We start from the raw sequence: 24,318 nt of genomic DNA on the forward strand, positions 1-24,318 counted from the left end.
CATGGCTTTGGGATCCAGAATTGAACAATCGCTGCACTTTCCGAGTACGAAGACGATGTTTTAAGACGAACGAGCTACCAACGGCGGCGGCGAGATATGGGTAGAAGGGAAGAATAATTGGAGACAGCTGGTTGGGTGTAGGCGTGGAGGTGTGTGACGCTAGAGGTGCGGAACTGGTCGCCGCATGGGACGGAATCAAACCTTTGGCTCCTAGTTTCAAGGATGCGCGGCCGCGGCGTTTGCTTGCTGTATGGATTCGGGGTGCTCCGTTGCAGTACATAAGAAAAGCGCCTCGTGCCATCACACTTCTTGTTTTTGAAACAGCTTGACATCTCAACGACTTCTCGGTTCAGATTTCTGTCGTCGAGATCGCTTCCGTCCAGCAGGAGAAGCAGAAATTCGCTCACTGCACCACGCGCTCGTTGCGTCGTTCTTCGCCATGTCGCTCCAGGTTCAAATTCTGGCCGCTGTTGCGGCCGTTTACTTCCTCATTCGATATTTGAATCGCACAGATATGCCCAAGATCAAGGGACTTCCAGAAATTCCGGGAGTGCCGCTTTTTGGAAATCTCATCCAGCTGGGAACCGAGCATGCCAAGGTGGCACGCGAGTGGTCCAAGAAATATGGACCGGTATTTCAAGTGCGACTGGGAAACAAAGTAAGTAGACTTTAAAGATCTTATCAACGTATAGACGACGCTTATCAGACTCCCAGCGCATCGTCTTCGCCAACAGCTTCGACTCGGTGCGCGACCTGTGGATCCACAACCAATCCGCGCTCATCTCTCGACCCACGCTGCACACTTTCCACAAGATTGTGTCCAGCTCCCAGGGCTTTACCATTGGTACCTCGCCATGGGACGAGTCGTGCAAAAACCGGCGCAAGGCTGCTGCGACTGCGCTTAACCGGCCCGCCGTGCAGTCGTACATGCCCATCATCGACCTCGAGTCCTACGTCAGCATTGCCGAAATGCTCAAGGACAGCCAGTTCGGGCAGGTCGACATTGATCCGGCTCCTTATTTTCAGCGTTTTGCGCTGAACACGAGCTTGACTTTGAACTATGGTTACCGCATCCAAGTAGGTTTAGCCTGACTGATCACTTCTTGATTCTAACTCTTCACCCAGGGCAATGTCGGCGATGAGCTTCTGCGAGAGATTGTCAATGTTGAGAGGCTGATATCAAACTACCGCAGCACGAGTAACAACTGGCAAGACTATATCCCCCTGTTGCGGCTGTTTTCGAGGAAGACAAACACGGGTGCTGTGGAGAGCAGGCAGAGACGCGAGGTCTACATGAACAAGCTGTTGAATATGCTAAAGGAGAGGATTGCTGAAGGAACTGACAAGCCGTGCATCACGGGAAACGTGTTGAAAGATCCAGAGGCAAAATTGAACCATGGTGAGTTGGCCCCCTGAACCCCTGAACCCCTTTCGACCTACTAACTTTTGACAGCCGAAGTTCTCTCCATCGGCCTCTCCATGGTATCTGCTGGTCTAGATACTGTGCCAGGTCGATTTCCGAATTAAGATATTGGGGATAATGCTAATATTTGGTTAGGAAATTTGATTATGGGCCTCGCGGCACTGTCTTCGAAGAATGGCCAGCGAATCCAGAAAAAGGCTTACGACGAGATCATGCGCGTCTACCCCGATGGAGACGCATGGTCTCACTGCCTCGTCGAAGAAAAGATTTCATACATCACGGCTCTCGTCAAGGAGACGCTTCGTTTCTGGACCGTGATCCCCATTTCGCTCCCCCGCGTGTCGATCAAAGACGTCGAGTACAAGGGCGCCATTATTCCGGCCGGCACTACGTTTTACATGAACGCATATGCGGCTGATTACGACGAAGACCACTTCAAGAATCCATTCGACTTTGAGCCGGAGAGGTACATGAAGAGCGACGAGGAAGGCAATCCGGAGGTGAGCGGCACTCCGCACTACGGCTACGGCGCCGGAAGTCGCATGTGCGCCGGAAGCCATCTGGCCAACAGAGAATTATTTACGGCGTTTGTGAGGATGATTTCGGCTTTTGAGATTGTCGAGGCCAAGAATCCGGCGGACAGACCTGTGATGGACTGCTTGGAGGCCAATGCACTGCCCACGAGTTTGACGATGGAGCCAAAGAAATTCAAGGTTGGTCTCAAGGTACGGGACAGGAGTGCACTCGAACGCTGGTTCAGAGAGAGCGAGGAAAACACAAGACACTTGTAGCTACCTTCGGACACTTTTCCTAAATCTCAGCCGCCGGGATGTTTTGGGCATGCTGCACATTCGGTCTTGCCGCGCATCAAAGTCTGCCGTCAGATGCTCGTGAATGTCCTAGGTAGAGCCATGGTGTGGAAAGAGCTTTAAAAGGATGTGAATTTGGTCAACCACCAACCTTTCTCTTCGATCCGCCGTAACTACCACCACAAGTGTCGTGTATTTCCCTCGCTTTCTTGTTGGCGGTTCTGAGGACGTAAAAGAAATGGCGATTCCAAGGTGGCGCAGGGTGCTCGAATTCTCCCTGGGATGTGCTCCGACCTAGTCGTTTATTGATGAAGTTGAGATCCATATGCACAAGGAATGATCAAATACCTTGCTCCCTGGAGACTTGAGCTCTCCGCAGCGCCGTAGAGTCGTTTGAAGGTAGTATCGGCGTGAAATGCAGATGATGTGATAGAGGGCGGGCGGGAAGGCGGGAGGATTTCGAAGATATTGTCGGCGTAAAATGCAGATGATGTGGTAGAGGACGGGCAGGAGGGCGGAAGGATGCCACGCGTCCATTTTACCTTGAATTTTCTCTATCTTGCAGGCCTAAGGAGGCCACTATTGGTTGGAAGTGGTGGTTTTTGGAGCTAATTGAGTATAGAGCAAGCCAACTGACCAACCCAGCTAACCCGCCTGCTAGCCATAGAAGCCATGGTAACTTGAACCTGAGTCGTTGCGGCCCTTCGGTCTACCCATGCCCCCTTGAGTGTCCTCCTTTTGCTCTTCATCATGCTGTGTCGTTGCTTTTCATCATGCTCTTGTTGCATCATGCTCAGCTGGGGGCAGCATGCCAACTAACCCACCTGCTAGCTATAGAAGCCATGGAAAGCCGTCTCACATGCCGGGCGGAGTTCTTGAACCTCAAGTCGTTGTAGCCCTCCGGTCTACCCATGCCCCCTTGAGTATCCTCCTGTTGCTCTTCAACATGTTCGGCTGGGGACAGCATGCCAACTGACCCATCTGACCCAACTAACCCGCCTGCTAGCCATGCAAAGCTGTCTCAGATGCCGGAGTTTTTGAAGCCCGAGTTGTAGCGGCCCTTCGGTCTACCCTCACCCTCTTGAGTGTCCTCTTGTTGCTCTTCATACTCATCCTCCTGCTCTTCATCATGCTCATGTTCTTCTTCGTACTGCCTCAGAGTCGCCATGGCTTCCGCCATCTTCGCATTCTAGAGAGGAATTAGTGTCAGTGATTAAGGAGTAATGAGTGGAGAGTCAATGACTGCATACCACAATCTCCTCGCCCGTCATGCCAGCCCAGCGCTCCTTCTCCTTAGCTTCGCGCTGCTCTGCATCCGCCAGCCACTCCTGCGCTTGATCTTTCTTCTTCTGTAAATATGCAATTTGATCCTCTGTCGTCACCTTGTTGATGAGCTCCGTGTACAGCCTGACGGCCTCTTGTCCGTGGTGGCTTTGATGAATTAGCCCTTTCCTCAGGCAATTGTGTACTTTGCTTACACAGGAAAGTCATCAGACTTGGTCAGCAGTAGGTGCATGTTGGCAGCGTGGTAGTCGCCCAGCCGCGGCTCGAGAAGAAGCTTGTGGGCCATGTGGAAACCTTCGTCATTGCCCTCGTGGTACTTGTCCCAAGCCATATGGTCGCGCCAACGGAAGATACGGCTGATTTGAGAGCCGTTGGACATCGAGCCGTTTGACATCGTTCGAAGGTTGTATCGGCGTGGAATACAGGTGATGTGGTAGAGGACGGGCGAGGGCGGGAGGATTTTTGAAGGTAGTATTGTCGGAGTGAACTGTAGAGGAGCGGGATAGGAGTGCGCTCGAGCGATGGTTCCGAGAGAGCGAGGCAAATGCAAGAAAGACTCCTGTGGTGGTAGTCACGGCAGGTCGAAGAAAAAAATTGATGGTGGGCTGTTGCGAACCGAAAAGGGAAATCGTGGGCTTGGTTCAACGTCAAACGTCTAGGTGTTGACGAATGCTCTGCTGAAACCTGTGTTGAGACCTGAGCAGAAACATGAGCAGAAACCTGAGCAGAAACCTGAGCAGAAACCTGAGCAGAAACCCAAGCGAAAACCCAGAGTCAGAAGTTCGACGGTGTACCGCAGAGGTCTAGTTACCCTTTTCGGCTTTGCCCACTGGAAGGGGTACCTCTGTCCTTCTACTCTTCCAATTGAGATTCGCGGCCTTGACTAGAAAGTGGATCAAGCATTGCCGCTGCCATGGACCACAACCACTTCACCAACCGCATGTATGTACAGAGCTAGCTGTGTTTTCGTCTCCGCTCAGGAAATGCTATCTTGGGCTCGCGACCTTTTGCAAGCCCAGCTCTTGTGTGCTTTGCCTAAAAGGATCTTCCTCAAAGCTCTTTCAACGACATGGCTCTACTTAGGCATCTAACGGTAGACTTTGAGACGGTGACAAATCTTGTTGCGCGACGAGATCGCATGTGCAGAGTGTCCAAAACATCCCAGCCGCGGGGATCCAGGAACTCTGTACGGAGGTGACTGATCAAAAAGGTTTCTTCTATACAGGCATGACTTTCAGCTTCAGAGAAGTTCGACCCGGCCCTTCACACACGAAGATGCCGAGATTCCTTCCTGTCCACACGTTCCAATGCAGGATTTGGATTTCCGGGGTTGGGGGAATTCCCGGTCCCGGGCGGCAAGATTCAGTCTTTCTGGCCTTAAAAGGACCCCCCGACGAACTCCCTGACGGACTGTCTTTTCCCAAGGGCAATCGTCAATGGCTCTTGGCACCTGCAACTCCCCTTGTTGCCCGTTAAAGTTCCATTTTCGGTGGACTAGCTCCAAGAGCAGGGCTCTATTGGTGCGAGATACCTCTTGACCTGCTAATTCAGCGTGGCTTGCGGTCACACATCCACCGGGTGTAAGCGACAGAGGAAACCGATCTCGTTCGTTCGTTGTAAGAGGCAACGGGATGCCTAGGAGATTATTGCAGAAAGCATCAACCCCTCTCAGCACCGCCAACGATCTTCAACACTGTCGAGTCCGAATACGCGAGGACGTAGCGACTTGGATGCCACTGCACGCAAGGAGATGGGGACATCGTTTCCACCTTGTGGACATAGTCGCCAGACTCCACGTGCGCAATTTCGAGACCGGTGCCCTCGTCTGAACCTCCCGTGATATAGGCGCCGTCGAAGGAGAAGCTGACGGTCCGGACAGGTCCAGTCATGTTGGTCAGAGTGCGCTGACAGATCCAATCCTTGGTATCCCACAGAGTTATAAGAGCGTCGGAGCCTCCAATGGCGAGGTATGATGCGGTTGGGGAGTAGCAGATGGAGTAGCAAGACGACGTGTGGGCGTTTAGGGTGTGGATTATGTTCTGTTACTAGTCAGTCATACCCAAGGCTTGGATCCGACGTGCATTGTGTACAAACCATTGACGGATAGTCCAGCACCTTGACGTGACCTTCGCCTGTGGTCAAGAACAGCTCTTGGCCGCTCCAAGAAAACGTCGTCTGATTTGTCTGGACCGCCTGTGGGTGATTTGGCAGAGCGGAAAAGGTAGAACGTGAAATGGGGACCAAGATGTCGTCCTGTACACCATTAGATCCTGAGAGTCCTGGAGGGAAGAGCTCCATTGCGAACCTTGCGTCCCACAACTACCTCGCTCCCATCTGGTCTCCAAGAAAGTGTAAAGGCTTCACCTCCAACTTCGACCTTTGCGATGCTGTTCTTGGTCCTGACATCCCAAAATCTGATCGTTCCATCGGCGCTACAGCTTGCCAGTTCAGACTCCTTTGTAGGGTTCCATGCGACGCGTTCAATCGAACTGGTGTGTCCCCGCAGCTCCGTCGAGTTCTTTGCTTGAGGCTTTTCGGGATTCCAGACGCGTAATGTGCGATCGGATGCACCCGTTGCGATCAAGGTTCCGAGAGGATTCCAGTCAATGGTGCGAATGTTGCGCGTCGCGGTTCCTCGCGAGACATCGGAGTAGGTCTGCGTCTTGAGCTTGGAGAATACTGAGGGAAAGGTAGCCTTGTTGACTGTTCGAGGGCGTGGGGGAGGTGCCATGGTGGGACGGTGCTTTCGAGGTAAAGGGCAATGCTCTGGTGGATTAGCTGATATCTCCCCAAGGTGTGGTCAAATCATGCGCAATTGACGTCGTCTGAGGTTTTGGCGCGCTGCAGCTCCGCGAGAGGTCTCCACCGGCGGACCTTACCCGCCCGAGCTTACGCCGGCGGGATCGAGTCGTTTGGACGAGGAATTGCGCATGGAAATTTAATGCTGGCGGTAATAATTTGGTGTTTACAGTCATTTTTATTGATCTCGCATGCCGTATTCTGACTACCTTGATTACCGGTCGTTTCTCCAGCACTTTTTCATTCCCCTGTCAACCACGACTCCCTCAGTCATCCTCATCTGATGAATATCCAGCCAGACCCAAGCCTGCAGAAGTAGGCTTGCTTGCAGCGGTTGGCTTTTGTTTGGTCTCCGCTGAGCTTTCGGGCAAGCTTGAGCTTTTTGGCGATGACGCAGCTTGCTTGTCGGAATCGTCCTTCAAGTCGCTCGGCGACGATTTGATTGAGGTGTCGTTCGCTGGTTGAGTCCTCTCCGACGCCATACCATTGTCATTTTGACTCGAAGCCGCCTTTGAGGACTTGTCGTCCGCGCTTGAAGCTTTTCGAAGCTTGACTCCGAGGAGGTTCTCGCGATCCTTGCCCTTTTTTCGCTTCTTGCCTGCAGATGCCCAGTGTTCTTCTTCGGCAGGCGGGCTCCCTTGGGTATCTCCATCCAAGCGAGCAGCCCTTTCGGCTTCTTCTTGCTGCCTACGGAAGGCATCGAGCTGCTCCGACGTCTCCTTTTGTACGGCGGCTTCTTTGGCTCGCGTGGATTCTAGGACCTCATCGAGATATGCGGCCTCGTCTTCGTCGAGCGCGCGGAACTGATTTTTGAATTTGATGGACTCTTCAAAAGCTTCCTGCTTCTTGGCTACGACGGTTCAAGATCTATCATATTAGCTTTTCTGCATGTCTCAATATTGATCCTAGCCGCAATTCACCCTTGTTGGCCTGGAGCACTTCGTAGAGACTCTTTCCGCCATCCTGGTGCTTTTCGGCCTCTTTGCGCTGACGGGTAGCCTCAATCTCTTGCTGAGCCTTCAGCCATTCCTCGTCTCGTTCAATTGGCTCCTCATTGGTGCCGCCGGAGACGAAGCCGGACGACATGGCGCGGATGTTGCTGGGAAAAAAGGTAGGTTGATTGGGATTGTTGGAGAGCGGGATGAAGCTTTGGCGAGGACAAGAGTCGGAAGGAAGCTCGAGCGAGCGAGCCCCTCACTTGCGGGACCGCCGTGCGCCCCACCACCAGGGCAGGGCACGCAGGTGTCCGTCGCGCATCACCGATGCTCCCCCGTCAGTACCAAGTGCCCCGCCGCCGTGACCGTTTGCCGTCACTTTTTGGCTCCCGGCCGGTGTCCAACTCTTGCTATTGATAGCACCCCGGAAAAAAACGCCCTTCAAACTTTCAAGTGACATGTACATGGCTAATGTTCCATCAAGACTTGTCCTCTCTCAACGAGTCAGACACCGAAGCCGTGAATGAGGACTCTATCAGTACAGCAAACTAGCTATCGGTATGCCGGTTGTTGATCCTTCCAGCCGTTGGCGTTTTGGCTGCGTGACAGCAGAATTTCCGAAACTCCAAAGTCGACCCAGATGGCCCGATGCACGCCATGCCGATGCACCTTGCTGAACGGCAATGGGATGGAACGTCATGCTGTGGGTACCTGCTCGTCCCAAAGCTAAATAACACCTCGCTCCTCCCCACAGTTCTGCTCGCACCCACTTCTCTCCTCACTCCATCTCTGCACTCCGACCCCTCAATCCTCTTCCACACTTGATACCCAATTCACAATGGCTGGCACTCTTGAGCACACCAAGCAGACCTTCACCCTCAACACGGGTGCAAAGATTCCGTAAGTCTCTTTTCAAACCCACACAATTTATTCTGACAGTCGACAGTGCCGTCGGTCTCGGCACCTGGCAGTCCAAGCCGAACGAAGTTCGCAACGCTGTGAAGGAAGCTCTCCTCAAAGGATACCGCCACATCGACACTGCTCTGGCCTACCAGAATGAGAAGGAAGTCGGCGAGGGCATCAAGGACTCGGGTGTTCCCCGCGAGGAGATCTGGCTCACGACCAAGCTGGACAACGATTGGCATCACAGAGTTGAAGAGGGCATCACCTCCTCTCTGAAGGACCTCCAGACTGACTACGTCGACCTCTACCTCGTCCACTGGCCGGCATCCATGGACCCCAACGACACCAAGAAGGAGCTGCCTGATTGGGACTTCATCAAGACTTGGTGCGTATCACGGGCAAAGAGCGCATCTGTCCAGTAGATTCTGACATGCGCGTAGGCAAGAAATGCAGAAGCTCCCCGCCTCTGGTCGCGTGCGCAACATTGGTGTCTCCAACTTCTGCAAGCACAACCTCGAGATCCTCCTGAACCACCCGACGACCAAGATTCCTCCCGCTGTCAACCAGTACGAGCTGCACCCCAGCTACCCGGCGCCCAAGCTCCTCGAGTACTGCAAGGAGAAGGGCATCCACCTCACTGCCTACAGCTGCCTTGGCTCCACCGACTCGCCGCTGTACAAGGACCCTGTTGTGGGCGAGATCGCCAAGGCCAAGGGCAAGAGCGTCCAGCAGGTTCTGTAAGTCAAACGAGACTCGTCTACAAAGTTGGGCCATTCTGACTGCTTTGTAGCTTGATGTGGGGCATTCAGCGGGGTACCAGTGTAATTCCCAAATCAGTTAACCCATCTCGCATCGAGGGCAACTTCCAGCTCGATGGATGGGAGTTGACTCCAGAGGAGGTTAAGACCCTGAGCAGCCTCAAGGGCCGCTTCAAGGTTTGCGACGGCACGTTCCTGGGAGGCGCCAAGATCTTTTACGACGACGACGAGTAAATGGTCGGATTGTGATGATGGATCAGGGGCCGAGTTTTACTCATGGATGGATGAAGAGACTCTAGATACCTAGCTGAAATGTTCTCATGGATCACAATGATAAGATGATTGAATCAGCAAATAATATCCCCAAGTGGAACAGGGGTGAATGGTGCCTGGGCTGAAGGATGCCCGGCCATGTTGGATGTGGTCCGTGCCCGCGGTGTCTGCGAGTGACTCCGCGGTTATGACGCTCGCGCTTGCCCGTCGACATTTTTTAAACACCGTCATTCCCACCCATGCGAGCGCTTTCTCTTTTTCGTTGCACGCGTCCTTCCTCTGGTCCTTCCCTCCGACTTCTCTCTCCTGCAAATCACCCCTACCGAATTTGCAATTCGCTTCCGGACCGCAGCAGCAGAGCTCTGCTTTATTCCCACAGCGCCCTTCTCTCGCAAACGCGCGCGCAAAATTCCCTCCCCCAACCCAACCTCCAGTTCGACTTTTCCAATCTCAAATCCTCCTCTCGCAAAGGTCACACCATGGCCACCTACCAAGGACCGCCGCATAAGATGCAGGATCCGCAAGAAATCAGTCAACTCGTCCAGACCTTGGAGGACCACAGCAAGAAGGGAAAAACAAAGGGCAAAGGCAGTTTTTCCGTGAGGAAGCACACATTCGAGCTGCCAAATGGTCGCACAATCGACTCGTGGAAAATGCAGGATTGGGATTACAAGAAATCCGGCCTACCAACCTACGCACGCGGCTTGTTCACATACAAGAACCAGAGCGGCAACTGGGAGATTGCTGTGAGGGGCTATGACAAGTTCTTCAATCACGGCGAGGTCAGAAAGACTGAGTGGAGGAACGTTGAAAAGAATACGAGGGGTCCGTATGAGTTGAGCTTGAAGGAGAACGGCTGCATCATCTTCATTTCGGGCCTAGACGACGGAACACTTATTGTGTGCAGCAAACATTCCACCGGTGGACGCGCAGATACCCCCATGAGCCACTCCCAGGCGGGCGAGCAATGGGTGGACAGGCAATTGCAAAGCCTTGGCAAGACCCGGGAACAGCTGGCAAGGACTCTGAGGCAGATGAACGCAACAGCCGTGGCGGAACTGTGCGATGACAGCTTTGAGGAGCACGTCCTGGCCTATGACCCTGAGCAAGCGGGTCTGTACCTTCATGGCATCAACCTCAACCTGCCAGAGTTCGCAACATATCCAGGCCACCTGATCCACCAATTCGCAACCGAGTGGGGCTTCAAGAAGACGTTGTATCTCATGGAGGACAACATTCAAAACGTCAAGAGCTTCCTCGACAAGGTGGCAGAAACTGGTTCGTACGCTGGTCGTGATACTGAAGGTTTCGTCATTCGCTGTCAATCTCGGGACATCGAAGGTGCCCCATGGGAGGACTGGTTCTTCAAGTACAAGTTTGAAGAGCCTTACCTGATGTACAGACAATGGAGAGAATGCACCAGGGCATTGATTGCCGGAAATCCTCCAAAGTACAAGAAGCACAAGGCCATTACCCAGGAGTATTTGGCGTACGCAAAGCGCCGCCTGGACAACGACCCTGCATTGGCCAAGGCTTACAATCAGAACCACGGCATCATCAAGCTAAGAGACGACTTCTTGCGTGAGAGAGGCTTGAAGGGGTCCGACATTATCAGGCAAGAAATCGAGGCTGGCGAAGAGGGCGACGAGAAGAGGAATGTTGAAGGAAACGTAGTCCTGGTTCCCATCGCCACCATCGGATGCGGCAAGACCACGGTTGCAGTCGCACTGTCGAAGCTCTTTGGCTGGGGCCACGTCCAGAACGACAACATCGAAGGCAAATTCAAGCGTCCCCAGAGGTTTGCCGAACAAGTCTGCCGCACGCTCAAGGAATATCCAGTCATGATTGCGGACAGAAACAACCATCAAAAGAGGGAGCGCGACCAGATCATCAAGGACGTCTTGCGGATAAATTCCGACGCCCGCTTCGTAGCGCTCCACTATGTTCACGACCGCCAGAACTACGACCAGATTCGCAAGATCATGCAGGAGCGTGTCATCAGCAGAGGAGACAACCACCAGACCATCCAGGCGGCCAAAAAGGGCTCGCAAGAGGTCATTGGCATCATGGAAGGTTTCCTGGAGCGCTTCCAGCCTCTCAACGCAGATGAGCCGCCTGACGACGCCTTTGACACGGTCATCGACTTGGACGTCACGTCCTCTTCGCGGGAGAACTTGGAGACGGTCGTGGCAAAGCTGCACTCGGAATATCCCAAGCTCTTCAACGACATGCCCACCGCCGCCGACCTCGACAACGCCATCGACGCGGCGTTGAACAACTACAAGCCCGAAATCCAGCACGACCTGAGCTTCGGCAACAAGAACAAGCAAAACAAGCAGGGTCAGCAGCAGCAACAACAACAGAAGAAGGCCAAAACGCCCAAAGTCGACTACTTTGCCGTGACGCTCCCCAGCCAGCGCGTCCACGGCATCCTCGAAGCCGTCTTCCGCGACAAGGACGCCGAGACGCAGCAGTTTTTCCGCCGTCTCCAGGGCGTCCGCCGCGTCCAGCCCAACTTCCACGTCACGCTCATCCACCGCGCGTCCAGCAAAGACAAGCCCGAGCACTGGCAGCGCATGCTCGACCTGCACCAAGCAACCGTCGACCAGCCCGCCAACGCGGGCAAAAACGACCCCGAGCTCGGCAAGTGCAAAGTCCAGCTCGAGCGGCTGGTCTGGGACGACCGCGTCATGTGCTTCGTCGTCCGCCTGGTCAACGAGCAGTCGTCGAGCAACAACAGCAACGAGAACAACGGCCCGAATGGCGGCAGCGGCGGCAGCAGCGGCGTCGTCCACTTCGAAACCGTCAATGACGTTGCCCATGTGACGGTGGGCACGGCCAGCCCGGACATCAAGCCAAAGGAGAGCAACGACCTGCTGCAGCGCTGGCTGCACCAGGGCAGCGGCGCGCAGTCGGGCATCCGCGACGCGCTCGTGCCCGGCAAGATTGCGCTCGATGGCTCGGTCAAGGCAGTTTTGCAGCGTTTCTGATCGTGGGTGTGTGTGGAAGGCGGTTTCGGCCCGGGCCGCGCAGTCGAACAGAGAGACGTCATGGCGCGCCCTTGATGCATGGATAGGTGGCAGAGGGCGATGGAGAATGAAATGAGACCGGTCAAAAACAATCAGTCAGTCTTGCATCTTACGGCGTTTTGCGGCATGCGAGCAAGGAGACGACAGAAAAAAAATGCATCAGCGATGGATCGATTGTGGAGACTGCTTTTCTGGCTAGTACATCACCATGAGCCTCAGCATGAGTGAGGCTATGGCAATAAAACGACACGCATGGCGAGTGCTTGAGCAACGACGCGCAGCAAGAACGGCGCCCGAGTCTGAAGATGGAAGGGAAGGGGGTTCGGACGGCAACGGATGGTGGCTTTGGTGCTTTGAACAGTTTCTACCCACTCTACCCTCATTGTAGCAGTAGCGGCAGCGGTAGCAACAGAATACTAACGAATGAAACATCCTCAACTCATGAATGGCTCGACTTGTGACGGACAGACGGTGGGCGACAGGCGACAGGCGACAGACGGGGTGTTTTCTTAGCTTGTTGGGTGACAAAGAGAGCACACTGTGGTTGCGCAGAAGTGGGAAGAAAATCTCGGCGCTTGACATGATTTCTTTTATTCCTCATCTACGTAGGGTACTTGATAAGGGGGATGCTGTCGCGAGCGGAAAAGATGTAAGAGATGGACCACGAAATGCTTGACTACTGGCCAGTCAGTCGAGCCGAGCCGAGCCCAGTCAGATCGAGTCAAGCAGTGCAGCATGTTGATACTCGAGACCTGGTAAAAGAGAGAAGTGGATCTGACGCTACTCGAGATGTCTCGGGGCATTCGATATGCCCAGCCTACAATCGTAGCCATCGTCATGGGATGCCATGCTCCACCCAGATGGCAGGACAGATTTCAAAGGCAGAAAGACATGTCTATCCGGCATGCTGGACAGGAGACAGCTTTGAAAAGAACAAGCACCCAAGAAGGTTTGAATTTCAGATGTTGGTCTTGCGGTACAGCAGAAGAGATGGAAATGGTTGGCAGCAGAAGAAGAGTAAACGGACTCTTCGAAGACGTCTCTCCCTCGTGTCGAGTCGCTGTAGTTGACGCAACCGTCACCGCTGGAACTGGAGCACGACCTCCAGGCAGCGGTCATTCTTTTTCGCCGTCGAGTTGAACAATGAGACAACCGAACAGACTAAAAAGTGGAGAAGGCGCAAAGAAGGTGAAATATCGCAACATCTTACATTCAGATTAAACAGCAGGGCAGGCGACTTTCGTGGCTGAGCCTATCAACATGTCGTTCCACCTATCAGACAGCGTCAACCAATCTTTGCAAGGAAAATCTGAGGCAGAGCTGTCACGGGGCGGCGAGCGGATACGGTTGGATTGCAAGAATGGACGCAATTGAAACCGGTGTCCAAACATGTGCAAGCGCCACGGCGGCGAAGAGGCTCAGCGAAGCTCGACACGACAACGCAGCACACGACCAGATCCTGCTCACGTATGCCGGCCGCATGCCGTGTGTGCCTCTTGTCTCTGCTGCCGTTGCGCTTTTGATTCTCACCCACAAGAAAAGGTAGACAAGCCAAGGCTGCCGGCCGTGGCGTCGCCGCGCTGCGCGGCCAGTGGACTCTGTCGGCTGCGACGGGACTGCTTGGTTGCGCTCGTGTCCCACGCCGCACCTGCACCATGTCAGCCGCCTCTCCACTCTGTACTGGCCGGCGCCCGTTTCTGACGGCAGTGCCTCATCCTGCCCGGAACCGAATTGGATGATCGTGCTCTTTTTCGTTTGAGATTTTTTCGGGAAATGCTGCTGATGGTGAGCTTGCGCAAAGGTGTCCTCAACAGAAGGATGCCTGGTGAGTGCCGCGCCAATGCCGGTCCCTCGGCACTGCTTGCCAGGGGTTTGACGGCTCCGCGACGCAGCTAACCAGGCATGTCGCGGCTAGGAATCTGGTCGAGAAACGCGTCTGGTACGGGGAACAAGAACTCTCGAGTGTGAGTCATCGTGGTGCCGTTCCCTGCATTTGATGGTACGGCTCCTGGTGGTTCTGGGGGCTGCTGTGTTCCTGTAACCAGATGTGGTCTACCGCAGTGTGGAGGCGGTGTTGGTGCGATGGGCTAGCAGCGGTGGAGCAATTGGTGGAACGCAAAGGTCAACCATGATGATTGCGCTATGGAGTTGGAAATTGAGGTCAATTGAGCCCGTTTGAATCCCATAGAGAGCGGAATGGTGGTGGACTGTGTGATGGAGTTTGCGGAGTTAGAACAAAGAACGGGCAGCAGGGATTGCTTGGGCTCAGCCGGGGAAAACGGCAGGCTGAATAATCGTCTTGTCCGTGGTCTAGCGTACCAGGCAGCGGGCGACGCTCCTCGGAGGATGATAGGGCGCGGTTGACATGCAGCACCCCAATCGGTGAAATTGGCGCTGCCGGGGGGCCTGCCACTGCCTGAGGTGCTAGGCAGCAATAGCGGTGGGCGGTTGTGGGGCGCAGTCGTCGGTCTTTGGTGTTGAAGCACGATGGAATTGATCGGGGGAGGCGATGAGAGAGGAGGGTTGGTTGATGTTGACAGGACGGTGTCTGTGGTTGGTGTCGAGGTAGAGGAACCAGAGCCGGCATCAGTTTTGGGCGGGCGGGCAGCAGTCGCAACTGGGCGACAGGGATCGCTGCCTGAGGACGAGGCACTCGGACCGCTTACGAGCCTAAGTGGCCTAGCGCGCTTTCTACAGAGTGTGACTCACACTTGCCCGGCACGCGGTCGGCTTAAAATCCAAAGACTTTCCCACTTTGTTCGTGCCTCAACCTCGCCTCTACACCAACAACACCACACACACATCACGACACCGGGCTCATCATGGCTGCTTAAACACCCCCAACCATAATTTCTCAAGTCCCCTCACAGTCTCCGCAAGGATCTGTGAACTACTCAGCCCCGCGCTCTAGCTTTTCAAGCTCTTCGCACCCAACCATTTACAACCTTCAGTCGTTCACCACGGCTTCCAACCAGCAACAATGGCTCCCCTCTCCAGCTCCCCCAGCCTTACGGCAACAGCAACCGCAGCAAACACAACCGTCCTTCCAGCTGCCAACGGAAGACTTTCAACTCTTCGAGCAATCGACGCCTGCAAACCATCCGCGTCGTCCCAGCGCTCCTCTGCAGCCTCCTACGTTTAATCGTCAGCACTTTTACGCCAACAGTGCTCCCGCTTCAACCATAGGCCTACGTCGTCACACTTCTTCGGTTCAAAATCGTCCACCGGTCCCCCTCTTTTCCAGCACTACTCCAGGAAATATTCAACAGAAGCCAGTATCTGTATCCGCAACCATGGTTCCAGGTAATTTGCCTCGCGCGCCACTCTTCGCGTCAGTTTCTCATTCGAATCCAGACAACGGAATCAACGTCGCCTTTGACGGCGCTGCCGCCGCCCTCGACACCTTTGACTGGGAGACTTGGTCTGGTGCTCAGTTTACCACGATCAACGACCCCATGTCTGCCTCGATCGGCACGGCAATGACCGTCTCCCCCAAGGACGTCTTTAATGACCCTCTGTCTTCTGCACCGCCCTCGGCTGCGTTTACAAACCTGACTTCACCGTCCGTCAGCGAGTCGCCTTACATTGACGACTTGTACGACACGTCTCCCATGTTCCGGAATGATGAGACGCAATCTGGCGACGCCTGGTATCCTTTGTTCCCATCTGATGACAAGGCGGCTGGCGATTCGGCTCCTGTCGACAGCGCCCCGGCACTTGTCAAGCAGCCCAGCACCACGCCGCTCGACTCCCCTGCGCCTCTGATCATGGACACGTACACCCGTCGCAAGTCCGACCCGAAGAATTCTCCCTCTGGTCTGGCCCACTCGTCTGTTTCCGGTGTTGGCAAGTCTCGTCGCCGCAAGGGTCCTTTGCCCCCCATTACTGTACAGGATCCTTCCGACAAGACTGCCATCAAGCGTGCTCGCAACACTCTTGCTGCACGCGAGTCTCGCGCTCGGAAGTACGAGCATGTTCAGACTTTGGAGGCACGCATTGCGGAGCTCGAGTCTGAGAAGAAGGCTGCGGTCGATGACGCCGAAAAGTGGAAGAACATTGCTCTCAGCTACGGTTACACCCCCTCGTGATTGTCTGCTTGTGCATGTCATCTTTTGATGCATGATGCCCTGAGATTTGGGGAGCTGGAGAGCTCCGGAATTCTGGACGCGGCCTCGAGCATCGAGCCCGTCCACAACAAAAAAGTTTTCTTGCGCGTTTGCTTTTGACGCTACTCGAGTTTTGCTTTCCAGGGATTTGGCTTCTCTGTTTGTCGGCCGTTTCTGACGTCTCCTACGGGATTGACTCGTGGCCCTTTGATTCTCTCCTCTGCTCTTGTTTGATGGGACGGATACAATCTCTTACTTGATGGTATATACATTCGGTGGGCTTTGCTTACAGCCCGCTGCGCGTGCTTTGGTTATCCTCAGTCACTACAAATCAGAAAACCATGCTCTAAATACTCCTGCCACCTGCATGATAATGGTTGTGCTTGACTTGGCCCACTGAAATCCCATGTGACTGTTCTCTCATCGCCATTCTCCCCGAATTCTCTGTGACCAAACCAATGTAGTCGACCTCGACGCGAGGCAAATGCACCTCGAGCTGGGCTGCAGTATGCTTATCGATCCCCACGTCACTGCGGGAACTCGCGCTCTGGGCCGTGTGCCTGACACACGGAACACCTTGCGCGGCCACCTTCAGGGACCTCCCACTTCTTTGCCAGTCCAGGTCTCGGACATAACTTTGACCGCTTTACCTCAAGACATGGTGCCACTCAGCAATCGTCTTCTCCAAACCCCATTGAAACGCTCTTTTCTCCTCATGTTCGCCCAGCCGCCGCCATCATGTCCTCTAGCGTGTTAACGGCCTTTGTGGGCTCTCTTCAGGCGTCCATGAGCGTTTTGCTGACCATTTCGTACGGAGTGCTGGCAGCGCAATTCAAGCTCATCACTGAAAGCAGCGCAAAGGACATTTCAAAAGCTTGCGTGTTCATCTTTCTCCCGGCGCTCTTGATTCACAACGTTGGATCACAGCTGCGTCTAGAAACCGCTGCAAACTATGTACCTATTCTGAGTATTTCTCCGCCCAGCCTTCTCCAAGGGGTAACAGCAATAGAAGATTTGCTAAATAAACCGCAGTATTCGCATGCGCCACAAATTTCGTATCCGTCACCTTCGGGTCGATATGCACGCGCGTCTTTCAACTGCCGCGCTGGATCACGCCGGCCATTGCCTTCAACAACACGACGTCGCTGCCCCTGCTCCTGGTGCAGTCGCTCAACGCGGCCGGCGTCCTGGCCATGCTGGACGACTCGGCAGACGTCGTCGAGCGCGCCAAATCATATTTCCTCGTCAACGCCATGATTAGCAACAGCCTCACGTTTGCCATTGGCCCGCGGCTGATCAGCGACGCCGATGGTGACCTTCCTGGAAGTCCGAGGAAGAGGGACCGCCATCATTCGAATGGCAGCGCCACCTCCAATGGCACGTCGGTCGACATTGAAATCGGACGCGTGCGCCAGCGTCGGTCGAGTGCCGGCTCTGACGCTGCTCCCGACATCATCGAGCCCCTCGAGGACGAGTCGGAGGAGACGTCGCTGCTCCCAGGACACGCCGCCGTTGCCCAGCCCCGCGAGCAGCATGCCACCATCAGCTCTCGCGCATCCCAGCTCTGCAAACAATGCTTTGAAAAGCTACCGCTCTGGCTGCAAACCTCTCTCGCCTTCATCGTCGAGCTCATCAACATGCCGCTCATCGGTGCCGTGACGGGTGCAATCATAGGCCTCACGCCAGCTCTCCAGCGCCTCTTCTTCTCCGCGCCCGAGGACGGCGGCTACTTTCGCGCCTGGCTCACGGTGTCCATCAAAAACGTTGGCGACCTGTTCGCCGCGCTGCAGATCCTCATCGTCGGCGTCAAGCTGTCGCAGGCCATGGCGCGCGTCAAGCAGGGCAAGGACAGCGGCGCGGTCCACTGGAAGCTGTTCGTCTTTGTCGCCGTTGTACGTTACTTGGTGTGGCCGTGCCTGAGCATCCTCATTGTTTGGGTGTTGGCGGCGAAGACGGGTTTCTTGATTGAGGATCCGTTGCTCTGGTTTTGCATGATGTTGATGCCGACGGGCCCGCCTGCGTTGAAGCTCTCGGCTCTGGCGGATGTGAGCGATGTCGAGGAAAGTCAGAGGCTGAGTGTTGCCAAATTTTTGACTGTAAGTCTATGCGAATGGTCTCCGTCCCAGAGAGCAAGGAGCTGATGTGCACAGCTGTCGTACGTGATATCGCCATTGATTGTCTTCGCGGTGGTTGGCGCCCTGAAAGCTTCCCAAGCTGCGCATGGGGTGTGAGGCGGCAGGCGAGAAGCATTCATCGCAATCTGATGACGCACGACCTGACGAGAAACGACCATGTGAAAAGAGAGATTAGAGTTGGGTATTCCAAAGACCTCCTGGTTGGAACATCGTCCCTGTTTTTGAAGAATCCAAAAGTTGCCCAAAAGTTTCCGAGCCTCCATTTTTGACCGGGACTCCGTCGCGCCACGCTATGCCAATGCCCATGAATGTTTCCAACGAACGCCTGAAAAATCATCAAATGGTTACATCATCTCTCGCCTTCCGGCACGGGATCCTCCTCCATCACCTCGTCTGGATACTGCTTGGGACATGATATCGGGACCGTGGTATTCGAGCCGACGTTGCACCTCGCGCTGTGCCAGATGTTGTTCGTCTTTTCAAACTCGACCGGATGACCTGCGTCCTGGCCATTGATCAAGCTGTCATGAGCACCGGCCATCTCGTGCTGGTGGAAGAGCTCCGGGTTGACCGCAAAGCACCTGAGGACTCCTCGTTCGCACGCAAAATGCAGCCACACGTCAAACGCGACCGAATCTCCAGTAGCCTTTTTCAGGATCTTTTGTGCGCCCCTCTGCGTAACGGCATACGCAAAGCTGCAGACAGGTGAGCCAATGGGACCATACACGAATCGGAGGCCCTTTTCCTGGACGGCCGACTGCGTCACCGGCGGTAGCGTTGTGTCGTTGTACTTGATAATGATGTTCTGATCCTCGGGTACCGCGCTGCCGCAGTGACCCAGCCAGAGCACATCCCACTCGCGGCCGTACGGCCAGTTGATCTTTTCGTCCTCTTCAGCCTGGCCCACGCGGCCAAATTGCTGCAGCACCGGGTGCGGGCTCGACAGCTTCCAGATGGCTTTTGCCACCTCGACCGCCTGCGTCTTGATGGCCACGTCCCAATCCATGTCGTCTTCGAGGATGAGCGCCGAGGAGAAGTTGGCTGCCTGCCGCAGCGTGTACAGGTGCCCCAGCCAGGCTTTTGCGGCGCCGCCGCTCGGGCTGTCGCCTTTGCTGTTTTCGACAAAGGCGTGCAGGTCGGACTCGTTCCAGAGCGGCTGCGTTGGGTACTCAATGGCGAGGCCTGTCAGCTCGGCAGCGGCAGCCATGCCATCTTTGCGCCAGCGCAGCCGCTCTGGCATCTCATGCGGCGTGACAGCCAGGATTACTTCAAACTGGAAGTACTCGTCAGCCCGTGTCAAGTGAAGGCGTTCAGGTAGCCTTCTAATCCAACGGCACCTCGAGCACGATCACCATTCATCTGAACTCCTCGCAAAAGCAACTTACTCCCAAAGTCGCGTTCCCGGCTCGCCGATGCTGCTCCAGGCGCCGTGACGTCACAAACGTGGAATTCGGTAGCCAGAGGAGCCGCACGACCGCTGGCAGGAACCATAGTCCGAGGAATGTGAGCAGGAAAGCAAACGCCCATGCAATTATCGTGCGCCGTGACTTCATCCTGGAAATAGAGAATCTCAAACTCCGACGTGGAGATGGCGGAGACCTGGCAGCGGACGATGCAGCGCAGAGCGAAGACCGCCTGTCAAAGAGCAAGGCACTTTGCAGAAAAGTAGGCAGTAGTCGTTTGTCGCTCAGCCCTAGTCAACGTGGTGGTGGTATCGGTGCCCCTCGGCCGGCTGATTGGAAGCAAGGTACTGTGGGGAACCGCGCAGCGATTAAATATTGGTCCAAGATATTTCAATCCAATCCGTAGACGTAGTAGCGCGCGCGGCTTGGGCCTTCTCGCTTTTTTTTCGCCCCCTTCAAGCGATTCGTCGACAGTGGGATGCGTTGGGCTTGGCTGAGCTCGATTCGGTCGACTTATGTGGGTCTGCTGAAATTGAGCGCGCGGCGTGGACTTTGGGCAATCGTCAACGAGTACGCGGGAACCAGGAAGATGAAAGGCAGAGTCGGAGGATGAGGAGCTGAATGGGTGCCGTCACGTGGGTGGTGGGCTTTTGGGTCGTCCAAAGTCGGTAGGCGAGTCGAAATGCTTCGTCGGGGGGCGACGTCGGTTGGTACATGTAGTACGTTGAGGGGAACTGAGACAGCTGCCTGCTGTCCTGGAGCACGGTGTTCTTTTCTTGAGGAGGATGGACAAACGAGAAGCTTGGCTCGCCTTCGTTGACTGAGTACCCTTTTTTCCCCTCGACGTTTTTTTTGCGCCGATGCCTTCGTCGTCCCTTGTTACCTACCTGCCCTTTGCCTTTTCCGGCTGTCTTTAACTCCTTGCTCGCCAGCCCACCGGGCGAGGCATTCTGGAATCCTTAGACGTTTACTTGCTGGTTGGTCCCTGCGTGCAGAATTTGGGACTTCGTCTGTCAATACGACAAAAAATCTTGGGGGTCGAAAGATTGGACGAAGACGTGCGGTGCATCCATGCCGATGGTCGTCTTCGGACGACTTGAGCTTCCGCTGGATCATTGAACTCGACAAAGGAAAAGCCTGCATTGTAGTATCTCGACTGGACGTACGTTGGAGTCGTTGCCTTGCCATATAGTATCTGCCATGGTCTCTGACGGAGCTGTCATCTAGCTTAGCAGCACGTCAGGACAGTGGTGTTGCACGTGGTATTTCCGCACTTGCCACGCCGGCGCGCGTGCAAAAGTCGGTCGCGAAGATGCTGTCCATCATTTGGTATGGCAGAAGCTTCCAATCGACGTGGATGGTACGCTGTTTGAGTCTGGAGAAGGAGCATGACGTTTGCAGTCTGGTTGCAAGGGGTCAAGGAGCTCGGCAAGCTGCATGGAGGACATCTTCGCCGGAAAAACAACAACCACAACAATGACAACCACCACTACCTACTACATCTCCCCCTTCTACCCGCGACTTTTATTCCTTTTGCCCACACGGATGCCTGACCACCTTCGATCGGTGTGTACGGCCTTCGACTTCGTCGCTTCTTTGCAACTTCATCGCCCGTCGCTCTGGCTGGTACTCACATCATCTCTGCGTCCACTCTAATGAAGGGAGCCGTTTCTGAGAATCCAAGTGTCCAGCGGGAGCTCCAAGACTGCCCTGATTCCTTCGTCGTCTCGTCTCAATTTCTTTCGAGCTCCTCGGTTGGCTAATTTTTGGCTTGTCGGTCCTTGGACCCTGGATTTCTTTTCCCCCTTCCCACGTCCCGCATTTCAGCCGCAGCCTCTTCAAATGCATGCACGAAGACGTCGCTTTCTCAAATGTCTTCCCACTCACAAAACTTCACCACGAAGTTTCAACTGAGCCGTTTGAGCTTCAGTGAAAAACAATAGATTATATTATAACTCTACTATGCAGTGATTCTCTCCAACAATCCCAGACACGCGGTTGAGACACACCAAGGTTCTGGATGTTCTGGGTCGCTTAGCTCAGTTGGTTAGAGCGTGGTGCTAATATGGCAGCTCTCATAGAGAGCTTGTGTAACGCCAAGGTCGCGAGTTCGACCCTCGTAGTGACCATCCCAGCATTTTCTTTTGCTCTCCTCAACTCTTTTGTCCTCCAAGGGCTTGAGTGTGAAGATGCTCTGCTTCTGCCAGTACTTTTTGGTGAATGCAGGGACGGAATTTCATGGTTGATAGGTGAGGCGTAAGTGGATGATGGTGAAGTCAGGGGAACGGGTTTGGGTGTGAGAAGACTCAGTATCAGCTGAAAGCTCATAAGGAGGAGACGCAAGATGTAGGGAAGAGACCCTTGAAAAGTACAACTATGGCTGTCATTACTATTACAATGCAAACATTGCATCACCAAAGCCCCTCTGGCCGACAGCTACATCCAAGCGACTGAACGTGGTTGCGATGTTCGAAGCACACTGCGGACCTCACCTCGACATCTTTCCGCAAAAGCGATGTACTTAGCCAGGATTGCTCTGTTCTGGAAAGGAGAGTGCTGTGGAGGGGACAGAAAGCAGCATTGAGGGGGATGGTTGCCAAAACTGGAAAGTGCCATCGCGGCAATACAATCCATCTCTGACCCAGCACGCAACCCTCCCCTCCCACTCGCCACCCATCTCTTCTTACCACGCATCGATTCTTCGGCTTAGCCCAGTATTTCTTTTGCCGCAATCAAACAGACAACGACGAGTCTGCCCTTGACATGGCGCCCACCCTCAAGCTTCTTCTCTGTGCTCCGCTCCTTTTGGGTGCCTCTCATGCCGCAGCATCCCAGAGACCATCGCTGGCCACCGCAGCCGCTACTCCAGCCCCAGTATTGCCTCAGTATGTCCAAGTCCTACTGGCCAGATTGAATCCCCCTGATTTCCAAAATAGACGATGTACCAGCTTGGGGTGTTGGAACAAGTTGCTCTTCAAGCGTGAAAGCAATGATGCGGAGGTCTTTATCCCGCCGCCAATGATCAATACGTCTATGCCAAGAGTCAATGCCACCGATCGGGGGTGGCACGTATCAAACGGCATCACCATGTGAGTTCAATTCAACCCGTGGATTGAATGTCAGCTAACTGGCCACTACCTGTAGGCCTCCTTTGACTCAAACCGCCTGCCCCATCAAGCCACGACCGATAAGCGGAACTTCCACCTGGGATGGTCTTTGCAAGATGCCTTGCATGCGGCAGTACATGACGCCGGTAGTCAAGCTCATCACCTACTACGACCAAAGAAACTGCACCGAGCCAAACAAGTGCAAGAAGAAAGCCAAGAAATGCAAAGGCACCCAAAAGGCTGTCACTTACAGCTACGGAGCACGCTGGGGTGATGCCTATGGCGACCGTATTCCCCAGGAGACGCTTTTTGGGATCGCAGGCATTAACTACAAGTCTGCATCCTTGCCAGAGCACTGCAACAAAACGAAGTCCAGAAAGACCTCCACTTCCAGTAAACATAGGCGGGCCACAATCATTGTGCCTGTCACTGCCACTGTCCGTCCTACTCACCGTGCCCGTGGACTCGACTCTCAACACAGCGATGGCTATCGCTCTTTACCTCTTGCCGACAAGTACCTGAACCAAGAAGAATCTCACAACATGCCACTTGGCGCCGGCGGGCACGAGTATGGAATTCCTTCACTTGGGAAATTCGAGCCTGGTGTCTCTTTCTCCCCAACCCCTGTCAACTCCGCGCCGACCGTCTGTCTCTCGAAAAGAAGGAATCGAGGAAGCAAGTCGAGGAAGAATCGTCAGCCAGAATGCACAGACGCCGCGTCCTGTTATATGCGCTGCCGGAAGATGAGAGAAAAGGAGGAAATAATCTCAGGAATCGTCGTCTGGCTCCTTCTCATCGGCCTCGGCACCGTCGTCGCTGTTCTCATCGGCAGGAAGGTGTACAAGAAAATCCAGGACCGCCGCAGCCGCAGCCGCCGCCGCCGTGAACCCAGCGGCGAGTCAGGAAATATTCAAGAACCACCGACGGAAGAGGTTGTCGAAGTGGTCGAGGTAGAGCCAAGGCCCGAAGAGCGGCCCGTGAGAGAGAAGGATGTCGACGTGCCAACTGTGATTGTCGAGGAGCCGACACCCACAAACCCAAGGTCTGTGGACGGTGCGTCGAACGATGAGATTCAGCGCGTAGATCGTGGACGTCTCAGAGCGAACAGGGCGAGCGGCAGTGACGTGTACGGGTCCGAGGGGAGTGCAAGGTTGAGGCACGAGTGAAGTGCGAGGACGAGGTCAAGTATCAGTGAAGCAGGAGGTCTGATGGTCTTTCTGATCGTCTGATCGACTGCCCGTGTTTGGGACGACGTTCTTCTCTCGGACTCAGGAGTTCCGCTGGTTCTCGCTCATGGCGCAGTTATGGTCTGGGGCATGTAAAAGTCGACTTTGCGGCTGGGTTGTTTTTGGGT

General features: G+C 54.6%; 10 protein-coding genes and 1 non-coding gene across 11 annotated transcripts; 7 read left to right on the forward strand and 4 right to left on the reverse strand.

The window, feature by feature from the left end:
- Window positions 1-245: 245 nt before the first annotated feature.
- On the forward strand, window positions 246-2,423 carry BKA78DRAFT_311437 (cytochrome P450). Its single transcript, XM_066888217.1, has 5 exons — window positions 246-658; window positions 715-1,077; window positions 1,126-1,399; window positions 1,454-1,510; window positions 1,559-2,423. Exons 1-5 carry the CDS (start codon window positions 440-442, stop codon window positions 2,212-2,214), a joined length of 1,569 nt encoding a protein of 522 aa, XP_066745379.1. The 5' UTR covers window positions 246-439; the 3' UTR covers window positions 2,215-2,423.
- A 767-nt stretch (window positions 2,424-3,190) lies between these two features.
- BKA78DRAFT_116373 (uncharacterized protein) lies at window positions 3,191-4,326 on the reverse strand. Its single transcript, XM_066882352.1, has 3 exons — window positions 3,711-4,326; window positions 3,483-3,663; window positions 3,191-3,421 (listed from the first exon to the last, which is right to left on the reverse strand). The coding sequence occupies exons 1-3, from the start codon at window positions 3,908-3,910 to the stop codon at window positions 3,254-3,256; spliced, it is 549 nt and encodes a 182-aa protein (XP_066745380.1). The 5' UTR covers window positions 3,911-4,326; the 3' UTR covers window positions 3,191-3,253.
- Window positions 4,327-5,174: 848 nt separating this feature from the next.
- BKA78DRAFT_249652 (WD40-repeat-containing domain protein) lies at window positions 5,175-6,247 on the reverse strand (the record flags this gene model as incomplete). Its single annotated transcript, XM_066884494.1, has 3 exons — window positions 5,175-5,555; window positions 5,611-5,769; window positions 5,822-6,247. 3 exons carry the CDS (start codon window positions 6,245-6,247, stop codon window positions 5,175-5,177), a joined length of 966 nt encoding a protein of 321 aa, XP_066745381.1.
- Window positions 6,248-6,437: 190 nt separating this feature from the next.
- On the reverse strand, window positions 6,438-7,455 carry BKA78DRAFT_342807 (N-terminal domain of NEFA-interacting nuclear protein NIP30-domain-containing protein). Its single transcript, XM_066890402.1, has 2 exons — window positions 7,236-7,455; window positions 6,438-7,165 (listed from the first exon to the last, which is right to left on the reverse strand). Exons 1-2 carry the CDS (start codon window positions 7,399-7,401, stop codon window positions 6,582-6,584), a joined length of 750 nt encoding a protein of 249 aa, XP_066745382.1. The 5' UTR covers window positions 7,402-7,455; the 3' UTR covers window positions 6,438-6,581.
- A 138-nt stretch (window positions 7,456-7,593) lies between these two features.
- On the forward strand, window positions 7,594-9,263 carry BKA78DRAFT_378929 (aldo-keto oxidoreductase, NADPH-dependent). Its single transcript, XM_066892924.1, has 4 exons — window positions 7,594-8,150; window positions 8,197-8,538; window positions 8,594-8,890; window positions 8,944-9,263. Exons 1-4 carry the CDS (start codon window positions 8,089-8,091, stop codon window positions 9,143-9,145), a joined length of 903 nt encoding a protein of 300 aa, XP_066745383.1. The 5' UTR covers window positions 7,594-8,088; the 3' UTR covers window positions 9,146-9,263.
- A 400-nt stretch (window positions 9,264-9,663) lies between these two features.
- On the forward strand, window positions 9,664-12,174 carry BKA78DRAFT_249122 (fungal tRNA ligase phosphodiesterase domain-containing protein; the record flags this gene model as incomplete). The annotated part of the gene is made up of 1 exon (XM_066884444.1): window positions 9,664-12,174. The coding sequence occupies one exon, from the start codon at window positions 9,664-9,666 to the stop codon at window positions 12,172-12,174; it is 2,511 nt and encodes an 836-aa protein (XP_066745384.1).
- Window positions 12,175-15,506: 3,332 nt separating this feature from the next.
- On the forward strand, window positions 15,507-16,301 carry BKA78DRAFT_351904 (uncharacterized protein; the record flags this gene model as incomplete). The annotated part of the gene is made up of 2 exons (XM_066891261.1): window positions 15,507-15,516; window positions 15,568-16,301. 2 exons carry the CDS (start codon window positions 15,507-15,509, stop codon window positions 16,299-16,301), a joined length of 744 nt encoding a protein of 247 aa, XP_066745385.1.
- A 756-nt stretch (window positions 16,302-17,057) lies between these two features.
- BKA78DRAFT_249837 (auxin efflux carrier) lies at window positions 17,058-18,550 on the forward strand (the record flags this gene model as incomplete). Its single annotated transcript, XM_066884506.1, has 4 exons — window positions 17,058-17,286; window positions 17,352-17,725; window positions 17,780-18,415; window positions 18,470-18,550. The coding sequence occupies 4 exons, from the start codon at window positions 17,058-17,060 to the stop codon at window positions 18,548-18,550; spliced, it is 1,320 nt and encodes a 439-aa protein (XP_066745386.1).
- A 253-nt stretch (window positions 18,551-18,803) lies between these two features.
- BKA78DRAFT_351906 (uncharacterized protein) lies at window positions 18,804-20,007 on the reverse strand (the record flags this gene model as incomplete). The annotated part of the gene is made up of 2 exons (XM_066891262.1): window positions 18,804-19,727; window positions 19,840-20,007. 2 exons carry the CDS (start codon window positions 20,005-20,007, stop codon window positions 18,804-18,806), a joined length of 1,092 nt encoding a protein of 363 aa, XP_066745387.1.
- A 1,878-nt stretch (window positions 20,008-21,885) lies between these two features.
- On the forward strand, window positions 21,886-21,986 carry BKA78DRAFT_t78. Its single transcript has one exon. It is a non-coding gene; the product is annotated as a tRNA-Ile (tRNA).
- Window positions 21,987-22,620: 634 nt separating this feature from the next.
- Window positions 22,621-24,130, forward strand: BKA78DRAFT_351907 (uncharacterized protein; the record flags this gene model as incomplete). Its single annotated transcript, XM_066891263.1, has 3 exons — window positions 22,621-22,742; window positions 22,794-22,946; window positions 23,002-24,130. 3 exons carry the CDS (start codon window positions 22,621-22,623, stop codon window positions 24,128-24,130), a joined length of 1,404 nt encoding a protein of 467 aa, XP_066745388.1.
- Between the last annotated feature and the right edge of the window lie 188 nt (window positions 24,131-24,318).

This window comes from Phyllosticta capitalensis (genome assembly GCF_038381095.1).
Source record: "Phyllosticta capitalensis strain CBS 128856 chromosome Unknown BKA78scaffold_4, whole genome shotgun sequence".
NCBI classification, from domain to species: Eukaryota; Fungi; Ascomycota; class Dothideomycetes; order Botryosphaeriales; family Phyllostictaceae; genus Phyllosticta; species Phyllosticta capitalensis.

Excerpts from the sequence above, each read along its gene's own strand:
- BKA78DRAFT_378929 (XM_066892924.1), top strand. The coding sequence starts at position 8,089 with ATGGCTGGCACTCTTGAGCACACCAAGCAGACCTTCACCCTCAACACG. Across the intron at positions 8,151-8,196 it reads AACACGGGTGCAAAGATTCC|TGCCGTCGGTCTCGGCACCT; the intron begins GTAAGTCTCTTT and ends GACAGTCGACAG. Across the intron at positions 8,539-8,593 it reads TGGGACTTCATCAAGACTTG|GCAAGAAATGCAGAAGCTCC; the intron begins GTGCGTATCACG and ends ACATGCGCGTAG.
- BKA78DRAFT_342807 (XM_066890402.1), bottom strand. The coding sequence starts at position 7,401 with ATGTCGTCCGGCTTCGTCTCCGGCGGCACCAATGAGGAGCCAATTGAA. Across the intron at positions 7,166-7,235 it reads AGTGCTCCAGGCCAACAAGG|CCAAGAAGCAGGAAGCTTTT; the intron begins GTGAATTGCGGC and ends GAACCGTCGTAG.
- BKA78DRAFT_311437 (XM_066888217.1), top strand. The coding sequence starts at position 440 with ATGTCGCTCCAGGTTCAAATTCTGGCCGCTGTTGCGGCCGTTTACTTC. Across the intron at positions 1,078-1,125 it reads ACTATGGTTACCGCATCCAA|GGCAATGTCGGCGATGAGCT; the intron begins GTAGGTTTAGCC and ends CTCTTCACCCAG. Across the intron at positions 1,400-1,453 it reads AGAGGCAAAATTGAACCATG|CCGAAGTTCTCTCCATCGGC; the intron begins GTGAGTTGGCCC and ends AACTTTTGACAG.
- BKA78DRAFT_116373 (XM_066882352.1), bottom strand. The coding sequence starts at position 3,910 with ATGTCAAACGGCTCGATGTCCAACGGCTCTCAAATCAGCCGTATCTTC. Across the intron at positions 3,664-3,710 it reads AAGTCTGATGACTTTCCTGT|CCACCACGGACAAGAGGCCG; the intron begins GTAAGCAAAGTA and ends AATTCATCAAAG. Across the intron at positions 3,422-3,482 it reads TGACGGGCGAGGAGATTGTG|AATGCGAAGATGGCGGAAGC; the intron begins GTATGCAGTCAT and ends ATTCCTCTCTAG.